At 38.7% G+C, this 14,212-nt stretch overlaps 1 protein-coding gene across 3 annotated transcripts in view; it reads left to right on the plus strand.

Annotated features, from left to right (window-relative positions):
* The window catches only part of snx13 (sorting nexin 13), a 220,710-nt gene that overhangs the window by 132,160 nt on the left and 74,338 nt on the right, over positions 1–14,212 (plus strand). For all 3 annotated transcript variants that reach the window (XM_039736162.1, XM_039736163.1, XM_039736164.1), the window contains exon 13: positions 1,786–1,979. In XM_039736162.1, the coding sequence (XP_039592096.1) occupies positions 1,786–1,979 (194 nt within the window). The remainder of the gene's footprint in view (positions 1–1,785; positions 1,980–14,212) is intronic.

Consider the following 14,212-nt stretch of genomic DNA (forward strand, 5'->3'; position numbering starts at 1 on the left):
TGTGGGATTCCACCCAACGGGACGACATGCGGAAGAGTGTCCCAAAGCAATCGCAGTCTCCCAGCACTGTAGCAGTTCGCCGTATAAGCGCATCCAAAAAGATCACAGACAGGCTATAAGCGCCTGCCGTCAATGGGTGATACAAGGAACATTATAAAGATCTCGCTACAATAAATAACAGCGCTCTTGCTGTTTCAAGCTGAAGGCGGCTGGTGTTGTTAAAGTACTGAGACTCAGCTTCGTGTTTTGGGGCGCAAGATGGGGACTCGCACTTCACAGCACACACGTGTGCACGCGCACACACACACACACACACACACAGTCACAATGCTGTAGTAAACAGTATACGCTCATGCGGATGTTGACTATATGAGTGAGGCACACAGACTCAGACGGAGAATAGGAGACATATGCCCTCAAGAGAAGCGATAAGGAGAGAGAGAGAGGCGAGTGCGAGCGAGATAAGGAGAGAGAGAGACGTGCACAAACGAGAGAGATAAGAGGAGAGAGAGACGCGCTGTGCAAGCAAGAGAGATAAGGAGAGAGAGAGAGACGCGTGCACGTGAGAGAGAAGAACCATCAGCTCAGTTGTGATCACGTGACGCTCAGCAAAGTGTATCCATACTGCTCGTATTGCAAGACATCGCTCGTTTATCAAGTCAAAATTTATTAAAAAATTTTGCTCGTCTTGCAAAACACTCGTAAACCAAGTTACTCGTAAACCGAGGTTCCACTGTATATATGTATGTGTGTGTGTATATATATAAGAACAATCATGGATCATGCATACACTAAGGAATTTATTATGTATGTACTTCATCATATAGTTTTAATGAAATGGTGCAGGTAACACTAATTTGAAATATGTAAAAATTGCTATACAAATGTTTTATATATTACTGTTGCTCCAAATTAATGTCTTGAAATTAGTTGTGGTCAAAAGGTGGAATTTACATTGACATTAGTTAAATTTAAATGAAGAGAATTAATTAAACAAATTTCTTTTTGAAATCATGGGTTGAGTGGTGGATCTGAGGTTAGTGATCTGTGCTGGCAATCAGAAGTTGCCAGTTGGAATTCTGTACAAATACCAGAAGTGACTCTACTCCATTGGGCCCTTGAGCAAGGCCTTTAACCTGCAAATACTCCCTCCTGGGTATGGGGGAAAAAACACACACACACACACACACTGTTTCAGTTTGGTGCTGAGGTGTCACCTGTTGCACAGCTACACTCGGGTCCTGATCCGGATGGATTGTCATGTGGTGTGCACGGCAAAGCACTGTAATTGGTGCACGCTCCCTACTTTATTTAAATCATTTTACTTAAAAGCACAAACACAGAGTAAAAGGGACCTTGGTAGACATTACTTAAAATTAGATAGTAATGTAAATGGTAAAATTTGGTGTATTTTGCGGGAATTTTTTTTAAATTTAGTGCACTCCACATGTGCGAACATACTTGAAAATTTACTTGAAAGCTTTGATTTAAATGTATTATTCTTTTGAGTTATTTTTACTTTTTATGTTTTGATTCAGTATCTAATTGTCTTTCGTGTATTACTACTTCCTTCTGGGAAATTGGACATTATATGAAGCTCTTCAGTTGTATTTTCAGAGCATGGACTTGTGTTTTGCTACTTTAGCTAAATAGTTACACAGTATGAAGAATGAACTTTTTAAATTGGTGAAAAAATGAAGATATGATATGAGCTAATGTTTTATTTTTGTCCTTCTTAGACAGTCTGAAAAGGAGAACACTGTTAGAGATGTATATCTTTTGCAGATTACATGCAACAGACTGGAGGACAGGCTCAACTCTTCTTTTGGCTAACGGTCGAAGGTTATCGTGTCACAGCACAGCAGCAGCTAGAGGTTCTGTTGAGCTGGCAGAAGGATGGGAAGAAGCAAACAAACCAGACCAAAGGACTATTGAAAGCTGCAGCACTTGGAGTTTATGAGCAATACCTTTCTGAAAAGGTAAACAAATAAATGACCCGTAATACATGTCTCTTATTACGTTATAAAAAATGCATCCTTCAGGTTTTTAATGGAGTATATAGATTTTCATGAAACATGGCTGAACCCTGTAGCTCTGGCCCTGTTAATACTTCACATGGGGAGAACTTTCAGTACTCAAAAGTCAGATTGTGCACTGTAAAGAGAAAGTTATAAAAGCAGACCTCTTTCTACCTGTCTGCTTTCATTCTGGATCTAAAGTTGTATTGACCCTATTGATTTTTTGCGAATGTTTTTGTACACTACTTGGTCCCTTATGGTTCCCAACATTGTACCTTCTTGCTAATCAACCTAATGTATTTTGATTAAGTTTCTGAAGTCACTGTTCACAGGGGTACATACTAAATAATATTAAAGTTTCATAACTTGCTGCTTAAAGCAGTATGACTTTTTAAAGCTTATAGTTGTTTCTTTTGTGAACCATGTGCCCTACATTTATATGAATGAGTGCTTGTGGGTAATGAGCTGAAGTCACTGACAATTAAACTTGGGATGGATATAAAAGGATTACAAAGTAGAATAAGTAGACAGCATAATGGATGAATTGAATCAGAATATGTCCCAGAAAATGAAATGTATGAGCCAGAATGTGAAGGATCTGGATGAGCAATTTTGAAAGTAAATTCAAAGTATATTTGGGGCTCATCTTAAAATAAAGAAAATGCTCACTAATCGCATTGAGAAAGTAGAACACTGGGACATGACTTTAAAGCCAGCACAGAGATGATAACTGCTTATCGCCAACATGGATTTGATCCCAGAAGCCCCATTGTTAGATTTACTGAACTACGGGATAGATTTTTTTATCTAAAGCAGAAGGAAGAGATTAGATTATACTTTATTTGTCCCCAAAATGAAATTAAAGTTTTACAGAAAATAAAAAAAAACAAAAACTCCCCTTCCCATGAGATTTTAAAATAGGAAATCCATATATTACAAGTTTTTTTATACACCTGCTGCTTAAACGGATCTGCATTCTACATCATCAAACCGCAGCTATGTAAAGCTGAAACCACATGTAGTCTTCTGTTTCCTGCTAGACCAAAAGTATCAATCAATGATCAATTTTATATCTTTACCTCTCCTGAGGAAATAAGACAAGTGCTAAAATAATTAGTTCCAACAGTCTTTACAATCTTTAAAATATGAAGAAGTGAGGAAGGAATCAAATAGTGTCTGTGGAATGCAAAGCAATATGCCAGGTCTTAGTTACGTATTGTTCCTATTTCAGTAAAAACAAAAAACAAGTTTGCTACTATTCCACCTCTTTTTTTTGTTTTTTTTGAGGTGGCTGTTCAATATTTTATAGTAGGTTTGTTTTTTGACCTGTACTGTACTATCATTAGGCTATATGCAGTCTTAACCTCTTTACTCTTTACTTCACTGCTGTTGTGGGGATTCTTTGTGGTTTAGACATGCTCTGTTCATTGGCATGTTCGAGAACCTAGACTATGTAATGTCTAGACTGAGCCTCAGTTTGGAAGGAAACATGGGTTGCAAAAGAGAAGGGAAATGGAGGAAGTTATTATCTCTGCCTTTTCTTTTTTTTCCCACCTACACTGTAGTAAGTGTTAATGTATATGCTAGCTTACAAACCGCAGCACTAAATAATAAACTTTTGAAACTTGTATTTAAGCAGAAATCTGAATTATCTCACTTTACCATAAGAACACTAAATTTCCCCTAATGCTCAGGAGCAATATACAGTGGTGTGAAAAACTATTTGCCCCCTTCCTGATTTCTTATTCTTTTGCATGTTTGTCACACAAAATGTTTCTGATCATCAAACACATTTAACCATTAGTCAAATATAACACAAGTAAACACAAAATGCAGTTTTTAAATTATGGTTTTTATTATTTAGGGAGAAAAAAAATCCAAACCTACATGGCCCTGTGTGAAAAAGTAATTACCCCCTGAACCTAATAACTGATTGGGCCACCCTTAGCAGCAATAACTGCAATCAAGCGTTTGCGATAACTTGCAATGAGTCTTTTACAGCGCTCTGGAGGAATTTTGGCCCACTCATCTTTGCAGAATTGTTGTAATTCAGCTTTATTTGAGGGTTTTCTAGCATGAACTGCCTTTTTAAGGTCATGCCATAGCATCTCAATTGGATTCAGGTCAGGACTTTGACTAGGCCATTCCAAAGTCTTCGTTTTGTTTTTCTTCAGCCATTCAGAGGTGGATTTGCTGTTGTGTTTTGGGTCATTGTCCTGTTGCTGCACCCAAGATCGCTTCAGCTTGAGTTGACGAACAGACGGCCGGACATTCTCCTTCAGGATTTTTTGGTAGACAGTAGAATTCATGGTTCCATCTATCACAGCAAGCCTTCCAGGTCCTGAAGCAGCAAAACAACCCCAGACCATCACACTACCACCACCATATTTTACTGTTGGTATGATGTTCTTTTTCTGAAATGCTGTGTTCCTTTTACGCCAGATGTAACGGACATTTGCCTTCCAAAAGTTCAACTTTTGTCTCATCAGTCCACAAGGTATTTTCCCAAAAGTCTTGGCAATCATTGAGATGTTTCTTAGCAAAATTGAGACGAGCCCTAATGTTCTTTTTGCTTAACAGTGGTTTGCGTCTTGGAAATCTGCCATGCAGGCCATTTTTGCCCAGTCTCTTTCTTATGGTGGAGTCGTGAACACTGACCTTAATTGAGGCAAGTGAGGCCTGCAGTTCTTTAGACGTTGTCCTGGGGTCTTTTGTGACCTCTCGGATGAGTCGTCTCTGTGCTCTTGGGGTAATTTTGGTCGGCCGGCCACTCCTGGGAAGGTTCACCACTGTTCCATGTTTTTGCCATTTGTGGATAATGGTTCTCACTGTGGTTCGCTGGAGTCCCAAAGCTTTAGAAATGGCTTTATAACCTTTACCAGACTGATAGATCTCAATTACTTCTGTTCTCATTTGTTCCTGAATTTCTTTGGATCTTGGCATGATGTCTAGCTTTTGAGGTGCTTTTGGTCTACTTCTCTGTGTCAGGCAGCTCCTATTTAAGTAATTTCTTGATTAAAACAGGTGTGGCAGTAATCAGGCCTGGGGGTGGCTACGGAAATTGAACTCAGATGTGATACACCACAGTTAGGTTATTTTTTAACAAGGGGGCAATTACTTTTCACACAGGGCCATGTAGGTTTGGATTTTTTGTCCCTAAATAATAAAAACCATCATTTAAAAACTGCATTTTGTGTTTACTTGTGTTATATTTGACTAATGTTTAAATGTGTTTGATGATCAGAAACATTTTGTGTGACAAACATGCAAAAGACTAAGAAATCAGGAAGGGGGCAAATAGTTTTTCACACCACTGTATGTCTGGGTATTCGTTGAACATTTTAAGTTGGAATGTTAAAGGTGTCAATTATGACCTAAAGAGAAAAAAAAAAAAACACTCATCTCACTGATTAAGGCCAAGATAATGATTTTATAGGTGATTCACCTGAGAAGTAAGGAACACTTTTGGCTAAAAGGGGCTGGAACAGCCAGATCTTTCATTCCAGGTATAATAAGAAAACCAGAGGTGTGGGAAATTTAACTTATAAAGCAATCCTAATTATAGTAACAGATGTAGCATCTGATCCTGAAGGGTAGTATGTCATGGTTATGGGAAACTTACTCAACTCTAAAGTAATTCTGTTAAACATATCTGCACCTAATGTGGATGACTGAGATTATATGTATTTGCACTAGTTTCTAATATGAGCACTGCTAAAAGTATAATGGCTGGAGACTTTAATTGCCTTTTATATCCAGACATGTATACGTCCTCAGCAGCAACTATAACATCTACAGTAAATCTGCAAAGACAATTTCACAATGCATTGAACAATGCAAGAGAATGTTCCTCTTTCTCACCTGTATATCACACTTATTAAAAAATTGATTTTCTTCAATAATAATTTTTTGCCTGTTATTAAATCTTGTAAATGTATTGTCGTCAACTCCAACCATGCTCCTCTCATTGTCATTAGCAGATTAAAACTGTATAGAATTCATCTCCAATCAAATTGTTTTTTTTTTTTGTTTCTAGAGGAGCACTCTGGGAAAACAGGAAGGCTGTTTAAGGCAGACAAATTATCAGATCTTTCTCATGAAAACAAATTATAGAGACTGGGAAGGTGTCAAAACTGATTATTGAGGTTTCCAGAATAGGTTGTGAATATGCAAGATCTCCTAATGGGGTCCTCTATAAGAAATGGCTAGTTTTACAATCAGACTTTAATCTTCTGACAGCAAGAGTTATTGAACAACTTATTTTTAAATCATAACTTCCTTATTATGAACATGGCAAGAAGGCTAATAAGATTCTAGCTCAGCAAATTCTCAACCAGGAAGACAGCAATACAATTATAGAAATTTTCAATGAAGCAGAAAATAAAATCAGGAGCATAAAGTTATACAGTAACTGACATATTAATGAAGTACTATAAGTCCTTATATTCCTCACAGTGTAAAGGACATGAGACATTACCTAAGGAGTTTTTGAATAAAATACAAATACCACAGCTCTATGTTATGGATACAAAAGAATTTGAAAAACCACTGACATACTTAGCAATACAGGATGCCATAGACTCACTCCGAAGTGGGGAAGCTGTAACCCCAGATGGCTATCCAGCTGAGTTTATTGAAAACGTTTGAACTAAGTTGGTTCCATTATTATTAACAGCATTTAAAGAAGCTAAAATGAATAAAATTCTACCCCAAACATTCTACCAAGCATTAATTACAGTTTTTACAAAGAAAAGTCTTACTACAGTTTATATTATAAAGATACATTTTACTCCTGAATAATGATCTTAAAATACTAGAGAAAGTCTTAACTAGAAGGATGGAGAAAGAGCTTCCCTCAGTAATATCACAAGACCAAACTAAATTTGTTAAAGGCAGACAATCTGCCTAAAGCCTTCAGCAATTCTAATGTATTTCTGTGGTTTTCCCATTGAGTTCTCTAGCATAACAGCTGTTCGTTCATAATATCAAAACAGTTTAAATATCTGGGAATAAAAATCACAAATCAATATAAAGATCTTTTCAAATACAATTTTGGCACCCTGAAATGGGGGAACTGTGTATAAAAAGTGTTGTAATGTCTACACGGTGAGACCAAAATGTTTACAAATACCCTTAAATTAAAATGTGCATTTGAATCACATCTGAATTGTTTGATTTGTAATATTAAACTGTGGAGCAGAGGGGTCAATCAAGGAAAAATGTGTCTTTGTCTTCAAAAATTATGAAGGGTACTATATCTATTTTCCAAAGTATCCCTATAAACATAAACAAATTGTTCGTTGAGAAATTAGACTCAATTTTTAGCATCATTCATCTGGATTTTGAAATAGCGGTGCATTCAAACTGTGGTTCTACAAAGATCCAAAGCAGAAGGTGGCATGACACTTAACTGCTGGGCAAAAAATATGCACACAGTAAAATCTTGGAAATAGGCAACATTTCCTGATTTTACGCCAGCCTGACTTGCAGTGGAAAACAAATCCTGTTCTAAATCTTCCTTGCATGCACTGCTCCATTTAATTCTATAATCAATTTATCGGCAATCCAGTCATCCACCAATTACTTAAAATATGGAAACAATGCAGGATAAATTTCAAGGTGAAGAAGCCCTTATCTGGTGCTCCTATGAAAGATAATCTCCTTTTCAACTTTCCCAGACTCACATAGTGTTTTTTTTTTCTAATATGAGGAAATTCTAGTGGTTAAGAGATTTGGAGATATTTGTTATATAGACAACAAACATATTTGCATCTTATGAAAGTTACATTCCAAATGTAACTTTCCATCTGCACACTTTTTTTCCCTATATGTAAATTAGAAATTTTGTGAAAAGGAAGCTTCCCAACTTTCCACATCTTGTACTCATATCAGTTGCAGAGGCTGTGGTGGTTATTCTTGATGAAGACTCAGCATGTTAAAAATTTGTAATAATATTGAAAAAATCTACCCTTCAAAGATCTTACAAAATGGCTTCAAAAATCCTAGGGGACAGTGGGAAAGAGATCTTTCAGCTGGCATTAGAGAAAAGGTGTGGAACTTAGCCATACATAGAATAAACTCTAGTTCTATATATTTCTGTCATCAGTTACCCAACCTGTTGCACTGCCATCTAGCTCCAGTATCACTTAACTTTGTTTTGGGAATGCACTAAACTAGCATCATTCTGGACAAAAATCTTTACATACTTCTCAAAAGCCTTGGTCTTACAATCACTCTTAATCCAATAAAGGAGATATTTTGTGTATTTCTGGACTGCTTTAAATAACAAAAGGATTAATCTGTTGTGAAACCTACAGTATACCACACTACTTGCATGCAAATTTTATTGCTCTCAACTGGAAGATTTCCAACCCAATTACTATAATTCAGTGGGTGGGAAATACTCAGTATTATCTCACATCAGAAAAAAAATAAATTTGTAAAACATGGCCAAACTTTATTAATGTTATTTTAGAATAAGCATGGTAGGCCTATATATATATATATATATATATATATACACTGCTCAAAAGAATTAAAGGAACACTTTTTAATCAGAGTATAGCATAAAGTCAATGAAACTTATGGGATATTAATCTGGTCAGTTAAGTAGCAGAGGGGGTTGTTAATCAGTTTCAGCTGCTGTGGTGTTAATGAAATTAACAGATGCACTAGAGGGGCAACAATGAGATGACCCCAAAACAGGAATGGTTTAACAGGTGGAGGCCACTGACATTTTTCCCTCCTCATCTTTTCTGACTGTTTCTTCACTAGTTTTGCATTTGGCTACAGTCAGTGTCACTACTGGTAGCATGAGGCTTATACCTGGACCCTACAGAGGTTGCACAGGTAGTCCAACTTCTCGAGGATGGCACATCAATACGTGTCATTGCCAGAAGGTTTGCTGTGTCTCCCTGCACAGTCTGAAGGGCATGGAGGAGATTCTAGGAGACAAGCAGTTACTCTAGGAGAGCTGGAGAGGGCCATAGAAGGTCAATAACCCATCAGCAGGACCAGTATCTGCTCCTTTGGGCAAGGAGGAATAGGATGAGCACTGCCAGAGCCCTACAAAATGACCTCCAGCAGGCCACTGGTGTGAATGTCTCTGACCAAACAACCAGAAAGACTTCATGAGGGTGACCCAAGGGCCCCATGTCCTCTAATGGGCCCTGAGCTCACTGCCCAGCAGCATGCAGCTCGATTGGCATTCGCCATAGAATACCAGAATTGGCAGATGCACCACTGGTGCCCTGTGCTTTTTACAGATGAGAGCAGGTTCACTTTGAGCACGTGACAGAAGTGAAAGGGTCTGGAGAAGCCATGGAGAACATTATGCTGCCTGTAACATCATTCAGCATGAGCAGTTTGGTGGTGGGTTAATGATTGTCTGGGGAGGCATATCCATGGAGGGTCACACAGACCGCTACAGGCTTGACAAAGGCACCTTGGCTGCCATTAGGTATCAGGATGAAATCCTTGGACCCATTGTCAGACCCTATGCTGGTACAGTGGCTCCTGGTGCACGACAATTCCTGGCCTCATGTGGTGAGAGTATGCAGGCAGTTCCTGGAGGATGAAGGAATTGATACCATTGACTGGCCACCACACTTTCCTGACCTAAATCCAATAGAACACCTCTGGGACATTATGTTTTGGTCCATCCAATGCCACCAGGTTGCACCTCAGAATGTCCAGGAGCTCAATGATGCCCTGGTCCAGATTTGAGAGGAGATCCCCAATAACACCATCTGTCATCTCATTAGAAGCATACACCGATGTTGTCAGGCATGTATACAAGAACACAGGGGCCATACAAAGTACTGCATACAATTTTGAGTTGCTGCAATTAAATTTTGGCAAAATGGACTAGCCTGCCACATAATTTTTTCACTCTGATTTTGGGGCATCTTTGAATTCAGGGCTCTGTAGGTTGATCATTTTCATTTCCATCAAACAATGTGGCATCCTTTCGTTCCTAACACATTACCCAGCCTATATCAGTATAGATATCCAGGTGGATTTCTTTTTCCCATTGAGATCTGATGTGTTTTCAAAGTGTTCCTTTAATTTTTTGAGCAGTTTTTATATAATAAAAGATAGAAATTGATTTGCATTTCATTGAGGGAAATAAGTTTTGAACCCCTACCAACCATTAAGAGTTCTGGCTCCCACAGAGTGGTTAGACACTTCTACTCAATTAGTCACCCTCATTAAGGACACCTGTCTTAACTAGTCACCTGTATAAAAGACACCTGTCCACAGAATCAATCAATCAAGCAGACTCCACACTCTACAACATGGGAAAGACCAAAGAGCTGTCCAAGGATTTCAGAGACAAAATTGTAGACCTGCACAAGGCTGGAATGGGCTACAAAACCATTAGCAAGAAGCTGGGAGAGAAGGTGACAACTGTTGGTGCGATTGTTCAAAATGGAAGGAGCACAAAATGACCATCAATCGACCTCGCTCTGGGGCTCCACGCAAGATCTCACCTCGTGGGTGTCAATGGTTCTGAGAAAGGTGAAAAAGAATCCTAGAACTACACGGGAGGAGTTAGTTAATGACCTCAAATTAGCAGGGACCACAGTCACCAAGAAAACCATTGGAAAGACATTACACCGCAATGGATTAAAATCCTGCAGGGCTCACAAGGTCCCCCTGCTCAAGAAGGCACATGTGCAGGCCCGTCTGAAGTTTGCCAATGAACACCTGAATGATTCAGAGAGTAACTGGGAGAAGGTGCTGTGGTCTGATGAGACCAAAATAGAGCTCTTTGGCATTAACTCAACTCGCTGTGTTTGGAGGACGAAAAATGCTGCCTATGACCCCCAAAACACCGTCCCCACCGTCAAGCATGAGGGTGGAAACATTTTGCTTTGGGGGTGTTTTTCTGCTAAGGGCACAGGACAACTTAATCGCATTAACGGGAAATGGACGGGGCCATGTATCGTGAAATCCTGGCGACAGTCTCCTTCCCTCTGCCAGGAATCTGAAAATGGGTCGTGGATGGGTGTTCCAGCACGACAATGACCCAAAACATACAGCAAAGGCAACAAAGGAGTGGCTCAAGAAGAAGCACATTAAGGTCATGGAGTGGCCTAGTCAGCCTCGGACCTTAATCCAACAGAAAACCTATGGAGGGAGCTCAAGCTCAGAGTAGCACAGAGACAGCCTCGAAACCTTAGGGATTTAGAGATGATCTGCAAAGAGGAGTGGACCAACATTCCTCCTAAAATGTGCAAAACTTGGTCATCAATTACAAGAAACGTTTGACCTCTGTGCTTGCAAACAAGGGTTTTTCCACTAAGTATTAAGTCTTTTTTTGTTAGAGGGTTCAAAACTTATTTCCCTCAATGAAATGCAAATCAATTTCTATCTTTTATTTAAAGTTATTTTTCGATTTTCCTTTTGATGTGCAATCCGCCACTGTTGAAATAAACCTACCATTGAAATGATACTGTTCTGAGACTTTTCATTTCTTTGTCATTGGACAAACTTACAAAATCAGTGAGGGGTCAAATAATTATTTCCTCCACTGTATATATATATATATATATATATATATATATATATATATATATATATATATATATATATATATATATATACATATATATATATATATATATATATATAATACATATATATATACATATATACATATATATATATATATATATATATATATATATATATATATATATATATATATATATATATATATATCAAGTAGAGTACCTGAAACGTTTTCCTTAAGTCAGCAGGCGTTTGCACCAATAAGTGACTAGAGCCAATGAGATGACCCCAAAACAGGAATGGTTTAACAGGTGGAGGCCACTGACATTTTTCCCTCCTCATCTTTCTGACTGTTTCTTCACTAGTTTTGCATTTGGCTACAGTCAGTGTCACTACTGGTAGCATGAGGCTATACCTGGACCCTACAGAGGTTGCACAGGTAGTCCAACTTCTCGAGGATGGCACATCAATACGTGTCATTGCCAGAAGGTTTGCTGTGTCTCCCTGCACAGTCTGAAGGGCATGGAGGAGATTCTAGGAGACAAGCAGTTACTCTAGGAGAGCCGGAGAGGGCCATAGAAGGTCAATAACCCATCAGCAGGACCAGTATCTGCTCCTTTGGGCAAGGAGGAATAGGATGAGCACTGCCAGAGCCCTACAAAATGACCTCCAGCAGGCCACTGGTGTGAATGTCTCTGACCAAACAACCAGAAAGACTTCATGAGGGTGACCCAAGGGCCCCATGTCCTCTAATGGGCCCTGAGCTCACTGCCCAGCAGCATGCAGCTCGATTGGCATTCGCCATAGAATACCAGAATTGGCAGATGCACCACTGGTGCCCTGTGCTTTTTACAGATGAGAGCAGGTTCACTTTGAGCACGTGACAGAAGTGAAAGGGTCTGGAGAAGCCATGGAGAACATTATGCTGCCTGTAACATCATTCAGCATGAGCAGTTTGGTGGTGGGTTAATGATTGTCTGGGGAGGCATATCCATGGAGGGTCACACAGACCGCTACAGGCTTGACAAAGGCACCTTGGCTGCCATTAGGTATCAGGATGAAATCCTTGGACCCATTGTCAGACCCTATGCTGGTACAGTGGCTCCTGGTGCACGACAATTCCTGGCCTCATGTGGTGAGAGTATGCAGGCAGTTCCTGGAGGATGAAGGAATTGATACCATTGACTGGCCACCACACTTTCCTGACCTAAATCCAATAGAACACCTCTGGGACATTATGTTTTGGTCCATCCAATGCCACCAGGTTGCACCTCAGACTGTCCAGGAGCTCAGTGATGCCCTGGTCCAGATCTGAGTGGAGATCCCCCACAACACCATCTGTCATCTCATTAGAAGCATACACCGATGTTGTCAGGCATGTATACAAGAACACAGGGGCTATACAAAGTACTGCGCATAATTTTGAGTTGCTGCAATTAAATTTTGGCAAAATGGACTAGCCTGCCACATAATTTTTTCACTCTGATTTTTGATATATATATATATATATATATATATATATATATATATATATATATATATATATATATATATATATATATATATATATATATATATATATATATATATATATATATATATATATATATATATATATATATATATATATATATATATATATATATATATATATATATATATATATATATATATATATATATATATATATACATATACATACAGTGGTACCTTGGTATACGTCCTTAATCCGTTCCAGATCCTTGGACTTATACCAAACAGGACTTATACCGAATGAATTTTTCCCATAACAAATAATGGGAAAATGATTAATTCGTTCCCATAAAAAAAAAAATCCTATTGTTATTGGCATTTTATACATTGATGGGGTTGTATAAAATAATTTAAACACTGATTAATACTAAAATACATAAATACAAAAGCAATTAGTTAAAATAAATGAAAATGACTTGTCCGATAATAATGAGTTTAATTTTACTGCACAACAAAGGAGAGCGTTACAGCTCTTCCAAAGGAGCCTCTTCAGGCGATTGTGTAGCACCGCCGTTGTTCTTCTTCTGGCAGTCTTCAATCCAAATCCCTAAAGCAGATTCCATCCAGACTACTGCCTTATTACATCCACTTACAACTCATTTTGCACCCTGGTTAAAAGAACACTGCGGCTGTAGATCTTGTATTCCTTTCCTACTTTTTAAATAAAAAGAATCGTAGCCTTCAACAAATCCAAAATGTTTACCTTTTCGCCAATCATTAACATCTTCCGTTTGCACTTGGGCACGGCCCCTGAAGCAGTAGCAGATCGTTTTGTAGCCATAATGAAGGGCTTGACTATGCACAAAGATAAACACAAAAGAGCACAACTCTTTACACAGCGAAACACGTTGATGCTGAATGAGCGAGATGAGACTTCCTGGTTAACAGTGCATTCAGCACGCAGGAACTTAATTGCGTACTCTGATTGGTTAGCTTCCCTGTCAGGAGAACTTAACTGCGTGCTCTGATTGGTTAGCTTCTCAGTCATCCGCCAATAGCGTCCCTTGTATGAAATCAACTGGGCAAACCAACTGAGGAAGCATGTACAGGAAGTAAAAAGACACATTGTCCGCAGAACCCGCGAAGCAGCGAAAAATCCGCGTTATATATTTAGTTATGCTTTCATATAAAATCCATGATAGAGT

Source organism: Polypterus senegalus, chromosome 15 (assembly GCF_016835505.1).
Source record: "Polypterus senegalus isolate Bchr_013 chromosome 15, ASM1683550v1, whole genome shotgun sequence".
NCBI lineage: Eukaryota > Metazoa > Chordata > Cladistia > Polypteriformes > Polypteridae > Polypterus > Polypterus senegalus.